The 13,467-nt window shown below is 38.7% G+C and overlaps 1 protein-coding gene across 8 annotated transcripts in view; it reads left to right on the top strand.

Moving 5' to 3' along the window:
- tab2 (TGF-beta activated kinase 1 (MAP3K7) binding protein 2) overlaps positions 1-6,790 on the top strand; it is a 97,300-nt gene extending 90,510 nt beyond the window's left edge. For 6 of the 8 annotated variants that reach the window (XM_057822315.1, XM_057822316.1, XM_057822318.1 and 3 more), the window contains one exon: positions 5,752-6,790. In XM_057822315.1, the coding sequence (XP_057678298.1) occupies positions 5,752-5,879 (128 nt within the window). In that variant the 3' untranslated portion in view covers positions 5,880-6,790. The remainder of the gene's footprint in view (positions 1-5,751) is intronic. The other 2 variants (XM_057822317.1, XM_057822319.1) reach the window with 1 other exon arrangement.
- Positions 6,791-13,467: the final 6,677 nt, after the last annotated feature.

Raw genomic sequence — 13,467 nt, 5'->3', positions numbered from 1 at the left:
CCGTGCATGCGTTAATTGCATCAAATATTTTAACGTGATTAATTGAAAAAATTAATTACCGCCCGTTAACGCGATAAATGTGGCAGCACTAATTAAAAAAAAAAAAAATAGTTGCACAATTCTTAATACTCACATTGATTTGTGCGGTACAGCCAGGACTGCTTTGCCATTTCTTTCCATGTTGTGTCCCAGCCAGATTTCCTGTTAGCTTAGTTCTCCCTCCCTGGACTTAGTGCGCTTTCCTGATCTGCATTTCCAGCTGTGATCTTGCCTCATTCAGTTTTTGAAAACGTTATCTTAACATTAAAATACCACGCTTGCCATAATCATTTGATTATTTCTACTCCTCGCAACGTAAGAGGTAATTGCATTAGAAACCTGGGAGCGTGAGCCTCACGTTTGAACGTAACGGTCTACATTCGCCACAACAATAATAGTCTTTTTTTTACCATACCCTCCTCTTCAGGAACTTTTGTTTTTCCAAAATACTTGAAAAACCCATCTGAAATTACAACAACTGACGTCTGTAACGAACAAGTGCTTTGCTAGGACGCGACGATTCGGGTCAAAGACATGCAATACAGAACTTAAACGTTATGTGGATGTCCATATTAAGGTCACTTTCACATGCGTATATCAGAATTACTTTCATTAAATTGAAATACGTTTCTGCAAATTTGATCTATTTCCGACTCCGCGCTGATGTACTCTGGCACGAGTTAACAACAACAAGAGAACTGATTTCCAAAATAAGGCGTGTAAATGAACAATTTGAATTTAACGTGCTATTTCAGACGCCGTAAGGCAAATTTTGCGTAAATGATGGGCTATATATATTCTTTTAGATGTCATTTGAAATTATACAACTTATGAATTAAAAATTAAATTGCATCTTTAAAAAAAAAGGGGAAAAAATGTCATTTGCAATGGGTGGCAGCTTTATTTTAGTGTGGCGGTGCACCACAATCTTTTCTATGTAGGGGAAACTAATATTTCAGTAGACAGTAAGGAAACATATTTTTTGGAAATACTTCTAATTCACAATGGTTAAAACCGAGATTTTCCCGTTTTGAAAGTTGATTGTCAGCTCACAAAAGTTATTATTGTTTTGATTCTGTGTTTACAACGGATTTCCCACCAACAGCCAATTTGTCTTCCTCCAGGTTGCTAGAGCTCTGTAGCCTTCATAAACTAAGGTTGCAGAAATAAGACAAGGATAATCATACACGTCGTGCACTTGTGCTAAAAATTGGTTTACTTATACTACACGAACATGTACTTAATTTTACTCAACTTCTACTACAAGTACGTGTACTTGAATGTACTTGTACACGCAATTACACGTAGCTGTAGTACTTGTACTACAAGGTTAAGGACATGCAAAAACACGTACTTGTGGTACAAGTAACCATAGTACTACAATTAAGTGCACTTGTACTACCAACACGTATTCTTCTGTGTACCGTATTTTTCGGACTATAAGTCGCAGTTTTTTTTTCATAGTTTGGCAGAGTCTTATACTCTGGAGCGACTTATGTGTGTTTATTTACGGTCGGGTCGGGCCGACTTCTGTCTTGCTAACTTTTTAAAAATAAATATATATTCATATATTTATACAAAAACGATGTATGGATGTCAAATAAGATAAATAATTTGGATAAAACAGAGAAGGTGCTGTGCATGCCTGCGCACGTGAACGCAGTGGCTCTCTTTTCAATCTTCCCATCCCAGCGCCCTGCGGCACCCTCCGCGAGCATCCTTTTCGATATAGAGCAGGGGAATTGAAAAGCAAACAACTGCGGTAGGAGTGGGATATGGAAAGGATTCAAATTGATTGTTGAAGGTGTTATACGGAAACCTGTGTCGGCTTCGCTGAATGTAAAAGAATGTGGCGCTTTGGTCTCATACGAAAAATATATTTAACAAACTTTTCCAGTGTTATTTCGTTGTGTAAATGCATTTATAATGATCATAAAAATATGTAGACTATTTAGACATTGAGGAAAGTTTTTTTTCTGCCAACTCGAGGAGATTAAAATAAATGTCAAATCCACTATCCGCCTGTTAGAACAGACACGAAAATATAAAAGATATCAATGTTTATTGAATATCCATCTTACAGTCTTGTGTAACTGGGAGAATTTGTTGCAAAAGACAAGCTTTAATTTGTTATCATTATGCATATATGCACCTCATCACACAAAACGCAACCACACATCTCATCCCCGCATTTCCTCCTCCTTCTGAGTCCTCACAAATAAAACGTAAAATTTCGTTGTTGTTTCTTTTTTCCGGGCTCGTGCCTACAAATTAAACTTAAAATTTTGGGGGGTTTTCGGGCTCGGGCCAGCAAATCAAGTTAATTGATCGGACTCGGGCTGTGTCGGGCTTTAATAACCGCAGCTCGGGCTGGATTTTTTTAGGCCCAATCCAACTTCTAGCGTCATGTAATGTTAGCATACCGTACAACTTCAGCCTGTTGTTCTCTATTGTATTTGAAATTCTCTATCAAGATGACATGTCTGTTCTTGGTGCTGGATTCTATCAAATAAATTTCCACCCAAAAATGCGACTTATACTCTGGTGCGACTTATACTTATGTCTTTTTCCTTTACATTGCGCACTTTTCGCTGGTTACTGAGGTGCGACGTATAGTCCGAAAAATACGGTACATGTATTTGTGTGTGCTTATACTGCAAGTACACCGACCAGCACAGCAAAGCTTCCCGCGCAATTTCTCCAGAAATTACATTTTCTAGTTTCTAATTGATCATTGGTGTGATAACACAGCTTGGATCTCTGTTGTGAAACACTTAATAATAATAAACACAATAAACACCCACCTTATAAACACAAAAATAAGCTCTTTTTATCTCTGTGCTGTGAATTGAATTGAGTTTATCACTAGTAGACGTCCAATTCATTTGAACTTGGAGGGTGGCAGCAGATAAACATCCCTCCCACTTTAACTGGATTTAATGTCTATGGCAGTCAATGGCAACCAATGATTTAAAATTTTGGGGCATTTCAGGTCATTTGCTGCTGATTTTCAGTCACCTCCTGTTGATTTTCTTGGTTTTCAGGTCATTTACCATATTTTTCGGACTATAAGTCGCAGTTTTTTTTCATAGTTTGGCTTTCCCTCCAACTTCCGTTTCCTGACTATTTTTCTTCACTTCTTTTCTTGGCCCAAGATGAGTTCTTACAAAATGCGCTACTGCCCTCCAGTGGCCAGTTTTATTGTTTTAAAATGAGTTTTGAGCACTGTGCATTGCAGTTTAGATGCAACAGAACCTAGAGATGCTTCTTGTCAAAAAAAAAAAAAAAAATGTAAAAGACGTATAAATACGTTTTTGGGACACTGAAACAATTAAAAATAGAACGTATATACTGTAATTTCCCGAATATAAGGCGCACCCGTGTATAACGCGCACCCCAAATTTACTTGTAAAATCTAGGGAAAATTATTGTACCCGTGTATAACGCGCACCCTAATTTTAGCACCAATAGATAGAAGAATACAAGAAACAGAGCTTGTGTACAGATACAGAAATGTCATTTTTCTAATTGGTGAAACACAGCACAAGCATAGCACATTGGTAGTTCAAAACATTACCGTGAACTGACAATATACAGGGTAATAATATGATCTGACAACTTCTCCAACTTACCAAAATCCAGGAGAAAACAAAACAGATGTGACTTTTTTTTTAAAGGCTGCTGTATAACTTGGTTGTTTCATCATGATGAATAAATGTTTCTTCCATGGATTGATACGGTAAAATAAAATGAGGACCGAAATCGGAATGAGCGCATCGCTACTGTAACAAGAGGAACTAATGTTACTTGGGTTTGAGTTTCCCGAGGGACAGATATAGTTGACGGACACAGGAAGTCTGTGCTGTGTTACGTTTGTTAAGGTCCGAGTTGCAATAAACGTTGACTCAAATGATTTCAAGAAACTAAATTCTGTGCTTTATGAAGAGTGAAAAAAGCAGAATTTAACGCAGACGAAATCATTCGACCGATCAGAGTGAAGCATTACCGAAACAAAATGGTGACGTCATGTACCGTAATGGTCGGCAATGGATCGCTGCATACGTTTTCTTCAACACAACAGGGCCCTGTCAATAAAAAAAAAAATCCGTCTTTATACATACCGTATTTTTCCGACTATAAGTCGCAGTTTTTTTCATAGTTTGGCTGGGGGTGCAACTTATACTCAGGAGCGACTTATGTGTGAAATTATTAACACATTATTATATCATTTCACATGTTATTTTGTTTTTTTGGAGAGACACTGATGGTTTGGTAAACTTGTTAGCATGTTCTCAATGCTATAGTTATCTTATCTTAACTTTTAATAGCTATGTTACGTCAACATACCGGCCACATTTGCATTTTGTTGTTCATGCATCATATAACATTATCATTAGGGTTGTTCCGATCATGTTTTTTTGCTCCCGATCGTTTTAGTTTGAGTATCTGCCGATCCCGATATTTGCTCCCGATTCAATTCCAATAATTCCCATTCATATACATTGTGGCAATGCATTAAGAAAAAAATGAATAAAACTCGGACGAATATATACATTCAACATACAGTACATAAGTACTGTATTTGTTTATTATGACAATAAATTTTCAAGATGGCATAACATTCTTTGTGAGAGGGATCCACGGATAGAAAGACTTGTGACTTTGTATATTGTGACTAAATATTGCCATCTAGTGTATTTGTTGATTTTTCAGTAAATGATACTGTAGCCATGCCCAAATGCATGATGGGAAGTGGAACCATGACTGTGCGTAGTGCTACCAATTGATATATCTTCTCTGCGTTGGGAAATAACATAAGGTGTTAAGAATAAGATAAATTGCTACCTTGCTTCCCCACATTGCTTCCCATGATATTTCTAATCGTAGGCAGAGGGAGTGTAAGGCTTTAGCCAATTAAAAAAAGGCTCCAAAGGCTGCCAAAATTCCCTCTACTCATTTTACGCTGCCTTTTATCTCTATATATAGGTAAAAAGGTGCCATTACAGATTGAGCGCGACAATGCATGAGTGGGTCGTGCAGCGCATGCATTAATTGCGTTAAATATTTTAACGCGATACGTTTTTTAAAAAATTAATTACAGCCGTTATCGCGATAAATTTGATAACCCTACCTTCAGCCTAAATTAAAGACTCTGGATGAGTGTAACATATTATGTTTGTAACGTTAAATACAATTAGAAAACGATTTAATTAAAAATATATATATATATTAAAAAAAGGCATGGCCGATATTTTTTTGCCGATTCCGATACTTTGAAAATGACGTGATCGGACCCGATCGATCGGGACATCTCTAATTATCATACTGTACACTTATTCAGCATGTAGTTCTCTACTGTATTTTTATTTTAAATTGCCTTTCAAGATGACATATCTGTTCTATGTGTTGGATTTTATCAAGTAAATTTCCCCCCAAAATGCGACTTATACTCCGGTGCGACTTATATATGTTTTTTTTCCTCTTCAATGGGCATTTTATGGCTGGTGCGACTTATACTCAGGTGGGACTTATAGTACGGTATATACAATACATATATATTTCTGTCTCCATCCCTCTACCCGTGTATAATGCGCACCATATTTTTACAAGTTGATTTTGGGGGGAAATGTGCGCGTTATATTTGGGAAATTACGGTATACGTTTTTTGGGAGCAAATGAGTTAATCACAAGTTCCTGTTTTCATGTCCTCAGCAGACAGCAAGATCATGGCAGCGCAGGAGGAAGACGAGGGGATGCAGTGGAGCTGCAGCGGCTGTACCTTCTTCAATCACCCGGCCCTCAACCGCTGTGAAGAGTGTGACCTCCCACGGGACTTCTGAGCAACCCTTCGCCTGCTTGAATCAGAACGCTGTCCTCCTGAAGGTTTGACTGGATACTGTTTACAGCTTGTGTTTCTTCCTCAAAGCAGGCACAGTTGGATTATACCTCACATTTAAACACTCCCATTTTGTGGGGTCCTTTCCCCCCCCCTCACGCAACTTCCCCCCTCCTTCAGGAGGAGAGGGGGGATACCTCGCTGCTCCCACTCACAGTATTACAAGCCCCTCGCAGTGTCACACGTACACAACACGGGCGCATGTGTGCCTTTCGTCGAACAGTTTTTCCTGCTGAGACGGCTTGTCGAGGGGATTCAAGAATGTCGGTTTGCCGCTCTCTTATCTGAAGGGAAAACTACCAGACTACTCCTGGACTCTGTTTGCTGTTTGGAGAGGACGTCGAAGGGGAAACGAGCAGCATCACTGTCTTGAAATGTGCCTCATGCCCCAACACCTGTTTCTTTTCCAATATTCCTTCCTTTTGACTTAAAAAAAAAAAAAGACAAATTGCATGCTTTGTGTACAGAAAGTCCTTTTTACTGTACATAATTTTAGAACGTGCCTTCGTCACTCTATGAATCACGTGTATTTCCTGTAAGTATAGCTTTATAGACTTGTTTAGTTTCCCTCTTGTTAAACTGATGAGTGACACGTCTCCGCAGTTCTGTGGGCCGTTAAAATGCCATCCGGGAGAGTAAAAATGCAAGAAATCATTTATTTTTTAATTTTACAACTGGAAAATGGGTTTAATATTATTGGGACATCATTTCCAGACTAGTTTTCACATCTGAATGCTCTTCCGTTAGCTAAGGAAAATGTCCGATTTGTTATTGTGTTTTAGAAAAATGTTTCCTTTTCTTTGCGGTACTGAGATTCATCGTGACTTTGTCAAAAAAATAAAAGTCCTCAATAAAGGTCAGAATTTTTACTTGGAGGGAAACTATAAATGAGCACCACTTGACTGTTCACTCTGTGTACGCATTTTTTCCCAATTTGTCTCAGTTCATCCTTAAGCTTTTGTTGGTGGAGGTTCTTCTATGCAGTGGTACCTCTACTTAAGAAATTAATTGCTTCTGGAAGTAGTTCCATAAACTCTTAAAAATGCATCAAGTAACAAATACACGTTGCAATTAGAATATTTCACAATAACAATACAATTAGAGTTGTGCATTATTTAAAAAACAAAATACACTCACGTAAAGCTGTCGGAACACAAGGGGCGAATGAAGAGGACGCTGGGATACACACATACACATACACTGCTGGCCAAAAGTATTGGCACCCCTGCAATTCTGTCAGATAATGCTTAATTTCTCCCAGAAAATGTTTGCAATTACAAATGCTTTGGTTGTACTAGAAACTGCAATTTCTGGAGAAATTACTGTGGCTCTTTGCTCTGTGGTGATACACATCTTAACCCCGCCCAGGTTGGCTTGGGGACATTTCGGGGACAATATCAGATCACTTCCTGTTGATTTGGGGACATTTTATTTTTGCCATGGAAAATGAATGGGAAAAAAATTAGACATCCATGGACATCAATGGCAGCACCCTCCATAAGTGTCAATGAAATCGGGGATCTAGGGGACCTGTTGATCTAGGGGGGAAAATTTTTTGCCTTTGAAAATGAATGGGAAAAATTTTGGACGTCAATGGTATCGACTTACATAGGCGTCAATGGAATCCAAGTACATTAGGATCAATAGAATGAAAAAAAAAAAAGATTAAATGCTATTGGAAATGAATGGGAAGTTTGGACGTCCATGGCAGCACCCTCCATAAATGTCAATGGATTCGGGGACATTTGGGGGACATGTCCTATTGATATCTGATAATTTCCTGTTAATTTGGGGACATTTTTTTTAATCCATTGAAAATGAATGGGAAAAAATTTGGACGCCCATGGACGTCAATGGCAGCACCCTCCATAAGCGTCAATGGATTCGGGGACACGTCTTATTAATACCTGTTCATTTCCTGTTGATTTGGGGATTTTTTTTTTTTTTACCCATTAAAAATGAATGGGGGAAAAAATTGGACGTCCATGGCCATCAATGGCATCGACTCACAGATGCGTCAATGGAATCCAAGTACATTAGCATCAACAGATTTGACATACATGGCCGTCAGTTGCAACAATGCAATGTAAATTCTATTGGAAATCCCATTGAAAGTGAATGGGACATTTACGATTACAGATTTTGTGATTTGGTGAAAAACTAGGACTAGATACATTTTGATTTTTTTTTTTCCCATTAAAAATGAATGGGCAGGTTTTTGTCAAATTTCTGGGGAACTGTAATTTTTTTTCAATTTCTGTATATGACTTTTATGCCCCTCACCGTCCCGGAATTTTTTATGCCCAAATTGTGTGATTTGGTAAAAAATTCCAAATTCTGTATACAACTTTTATGTTTTTACTCTTAAAGTTGACTCAACCTTTGTCCTGTGTCCTTTTGTGTACTACATTGAGCATGGAGAAAAGAAAGAAGACCAAAGAACTGTCCGAGGACTTGAGAAGCAAAATTGTGAGGAAGCATGTGCCATCTCTAGGCTACAAGTCCATCTCCAAAGACCTGAATGTTCCTGTGTCTACCGTGTGCAATGTGATCAATAAGTGTAAAGCCCATGACATTGTGGCTAACCTCCCTCAATGTGGACTGAAAAGAAAAATTGACTAGAGATTTTAACGAAAGATTGTGCGGATGGCCACTAAAAAACCTCGACTAACATCCAAACAAGTTCAAGCTGTCCCGCAGTCCGTGTGTACAGCAGTGTCAACCCGTACTATCCATCGGCGGCTAATATGAAAAGGGTCTCTATGGTAGGATACCCAGGAAAACACCACTTCTGACATAATAAAGCCAGGCTGGAGTTTGCCAAAACTTACCTGAGAAAGCCAAAAACGTTTTGGAAGAATGTTCTCTGGTAAGATGAGACAAAAGTAGAGCTTTTTGGGAAAAGGCATCAACATAGAGTTTACAGGAAAAAAACGAGGCCTTCAAAGAAACGAACACGGTCCTCACAGTCAAACATGGCGGAGGTTCCCTGATGTTTTGGGGTTGCTTTAGTGCCTCTGGCACTGGGCTGCTTGACCGCGTGCGTGGCATTATGAAGTCTGAAAATTACGAACAGGTTTTGCAGAATGATGTAGGGCCCAGTGTGAGAAAGCTGGCACTCCGTCAGAGGTCATGGGTCGTCCAGCAGGACAATGACCCAAAACACACTTCAAAAAGCACTAGAAAATGGTTTGAGAGAAAGTACTGGAGACTTCTTAGGTGGCGAGCAATGAGTCCTGACCTGATTCGAATAGAACTGAAAATGGCAGTTTGGAGAGGGCACCCTTCAAATCTCAGAGACTTGGAGCAGTTGGCCAAAGAAGAATGATCTAACATTCCAAGAATCTCATTGATGGACACCGGAAGTTTTTTTTTGCAGTTATTTTGTCTAAAGGTTGTGCTACCAAGTATTAGGCTGAGAGTGCCAATACTTTTGTCTAGCCCATTTTTGGAGTTTTGTGTAAAATTATTTTTTTCTTTCTCTTTTGTGTTTTTTCATTGCAAGCAAAATAAATGAAGATATTACTACCAAAGCGTTTGTAATTGCATTTTTTGCATTTTTTCAATTGCATCATTTTCTAGGAGAAATTAAGCATTATCTGACAGATTGCAGGGGTGCCAATACTTTTGGTTAGCACTGTACAGTAGAGGTCCCTCTTAGCCAATCGGATGCCAGGAAGATGCTAGGCAATAGCCAATGGCAGAGCAGATATGAGTAAGTTACGTTCAGTAAACTCTGGGACCTGCGAGTCGCAGCCGGTACTGTATTTTTGCCTTTCGTATCCTGAAATTTCTTTCCAAACCGGAGGCAATATTTACCCGTTGAGGCGTGACTTAACTTGAAAATTCCTTATGTAGAGACGTTTGTAAGTAGAGGTACCACTGTACTAAAATTTAGGATTCGTTTTTCTATTTTTTTTTTTTTTTTTGCCCTTCATTCAAAATATGAAATTGTTTTGTATTTGTTCCTTTAGAACATATCTTTTAATATTTTATATTTAGAATTTTTAGAATTTTAAATACATCAAAAGTAGGAAATAAAAGTGTCATGAAAATGAAGCACTTAATGCTAAAGTTTTGGCCATGGTTTTCAAAACAGTCCAAAGAAAAAAACATTTCAAAGGAGAAAAGCAATTTGTTTGGGTTTTTGTCAAACGAGAAAAATCACATTTCGATATCTAAAATGTGTCTTTGTTTTTATCTGGGAAAATTCTCTTTGTAACAGATAAGTTATTTGTAAAAAATATTAAATAAAAAAAGGAAATCTATTCATATTTTGGAGAAAGCACTTGATTGATTCGCGTTTTGTCCACTAGGTAGCAGTGACGGACTTCTTGTTGCCAGTACCAAAGCGCAGCAAATTCAGCAGAACTTTGCTTTTTTAAGACTGGTATTGATGTAGAAATGTCTAAATTACTAGTTTTTTTGCCCCCCCAAAAAACTGGCAGTTGACCAAAAGTGACCTGATTATTTGAATGTAATTTTACTGCTGGTGCAGAAACTAGCATTTACTGGATTTCATAGCAGGGTTACGATATACAGTAAATTGCAGTCACCCAGTTTCACCCAAATTACTTATTAAACTACCATAAAAATGACATTGAAAAATAGCATTTTTAAGGCAGCATGCAGGGTATCTGTGGGGTCTTAAAAAGTCTTAAATCCTCCTAAAATATCATAAATACGACCATTAAAGGTCTTACAAATCTATTGACTCCTTTTGTTTTAAAAATGCATGAACTCCAGTCTCGGTTTTAAATGTTTTGATTTTTGGGGGAAACTAAAGTAACTACAAATCGGAACTACCTGTGCTGCCCGCTCAGAAACGATTGAACACAACCAGCTATTGCTGCACAGCAAAAACACACCTCCTTAAAACTAGTTAAATTCCTTGTTTTCAGTGTAAATCTACTCAAAACAAATACATATTACTCTGATTTCGCTAATTAAGCATATTTCCAGCTCACAATTTTTCTTAAGACTTATTTTTTCATGACGACACGCTGAAAACGTGTCTTGGGAGACTAAAACATAACAAGATGGATGCTAGTTGTAGTCTGATGAAAATTCGCCATAGTTTCCGTCATAAATTCACAATGTGTGATATTTTCTTATTGTATGTGTAGTTAGCACGCATAGCACGCAGTGTTTGGTCATGTGACTCATTTGAAGTGCTGCGCCACCGGGAGATGCCCCTGCCCCACAAACACACGCTTACTCACCGGCTGGGTGTGGCCATTCCAGGCTCCTTTTGTAAAACATAAATGGGAGGTGTTACTTGGTAAGTATTACTTTCTTATCTTGGCTAGACATGTCATGTTTCTTTAGCGTTCAAAGGTCTGTGCTGAGTGGTCATTACTTGTAGCGTTAGCATAGCGTTCGCGTTAGCATTAGCATTTAGCGCAGTGACTCGTTTCTTCTTAAAGACCAAATGTGAAGTAATTTCATAACATGCCAAATAGGGTCACAATTAAAGTAATTAAACATTGTCCAACACATAAAGCATGAAAAAATATGTATATATGTAACATAGTTAAATAAGAGTTTTATAAAATCCAGTTAAATTGAGAAATGCGTCATCTTGTGGTGCAACCGCGTAATTGCAGGTCCATTTGCTGCAAGTGGTTGTGGGAATGTATCCACTTCGGTCTAGTGACGGGATCTGTCGTTCACTTGAGTAAACGAATCCATTCCGGATCGTTCAGTAAAAAGATTCGTTCAAACGAATCGTTCGCCCCCCTCATCTCCCTCCCCGCCCAAATGAATCGTTCGGTTAGTGAACGGGAAGTGACGTTGCCGAACGAATCACCAAAGACCGCTTAGCTGTATAACTGAACGGGAAGTGACATTCTTGGTCCCTCCCTCTCTCTTGCACACAGGCTCCTCATTGACCGCTCGTCGTAGTTTCAGTAATGAGTGACAGGCAATATCATTCTGCTTTCACAGACAGCCTCGTCTCCCTCCCGCTGCTGCAAAAGTGAGGGAGAACTTCCGCGTCGTCTGTCCTAGTTCTATGGGCTCAAAGTCATGGCTCGTGCTTGCATTTCGATTGAGGACACGGTTAAACATTTTCCTTTTGTGGGGGGAGCGGGGGGTTGGGGTTGGGGGCGCACGGACTTTCTTTAGCATGTTCTTGATCACATTTACAATGCTTGCTGTCATGAAAATAAAAATAAATCGAAAGTTTAATTTCAAAATATGGAACGACCAACACATCATATTTACCTCTCGCTCTGTTGTATTTTTGTTTTTATGCTCATCACTATTATTTTTAGTTACTATTGTTAAAACTATAAGTGTAAATAGCTAGTTGTCGAATGTGCTACTCTGAAATAAAGACAATACTACATTTTGATATTTGACAGTTTAATTGCAAATCAGTATTAAGATGATCGTATTGAATTTTTGCACTGGTATTAATAAATAAAATAATCCGGTCAACTCCCCTGTCGTCCCCGCATCTCAGATCGTCAAATGCTGACGAGAAATGATTGCTTGCTCTTTACGATGTCGCCTTTCTACCCTCATTAGTCTGTTAAGAAAAATGTAGACATATTGCGACATCTCCCGTGTCTGCGTGCGTTGTTTTGGGGCGCTTGAGTAGCGCATGATGGACGGATTGACATAATTTGTCAAACCAACCGACACGCTCTGACACGAAAAAAAAAAAAAACACTCGGAAAAAATTGACATGTATATACAGTTTCATTGCAAATCAGTATTATGGTGATCGTATTGAATTTTTGCACTGGTATTAATAAATAAAATAATCCGGTCAGCTCCCCTGTCGTCCCCGCATCTCAGATCGTCAAATGCTGACAAGAAATAATTGTTTGCTCTTTACGATATCGCCTTTCTACTCTCATTAGTCTGTTAAGAAAAATGTAGACATATTGAGACATCTCCCGTGTCCATGTGCGTTATTTTGGGGTGCTTGAGTAGCACATGATGGACGGATTGACATAATTTGTCAAACCAACCAACACCTGACACGAAAAAAAATAAATAAAACACTTGGAAAAAATGGACATGTATATACCGTTTCATTGCAAATCAGTATTATGGTGATCATACTAAATATTTTTTTCTGTGCACATATGAGGTAAATATCGCTGCCATGAAGCCTCCTTATAGTGACAGTTCTTTGCCCCCTTCATTGCCGTCACGCGACCGCAGCTCAGCCTTTGCTTGCCTCGTAGCTACCCGTGTTTTAAATTACTGTAAATTTGATAGTATGTGGTAATAGGTAGTCGCGAGTCTGTTGAGAAAAGTAGTACACTAAACCATGCTCGCTAGATTTGTGTGGTGTTTTTGTCTTTTTGAGCTGCATTTGATAGGCTCCACGTTAACAAATATGTGACAAAGTCCTTTCCTTTCATTTTTTGATTCGTTCACCGCATATTCATTACTGGAAAGTCAAGTTAGCAGCAAGCTAGGTCAGGAACCGGAGGACCGAGTCACTGAACGGGAAGTGACAAAACTCAGTCTTGCCCCCCTGCCTGCACGCTGGCTGCTCATTGGCCACACGTGGA

This window comes from Corythoichthys intestinalis, chromosome 19 (genome assembly GCF_030265065.1).
Source record: "Corythoichthys intestinalis isolate RoL2023-P3 chromosome 19, ASM3026506v1, whole genome shotgun sequence".
NCBI lineage: Eukaryota > Metazoa > Chordata > Actinopteri > Syngnathiformes > Syngnathidae > Corythoichthys > Corythoichthys intestinalis.
This window is presented reverse-complemented; position numbering and strand designations above follow the sequence as displayed.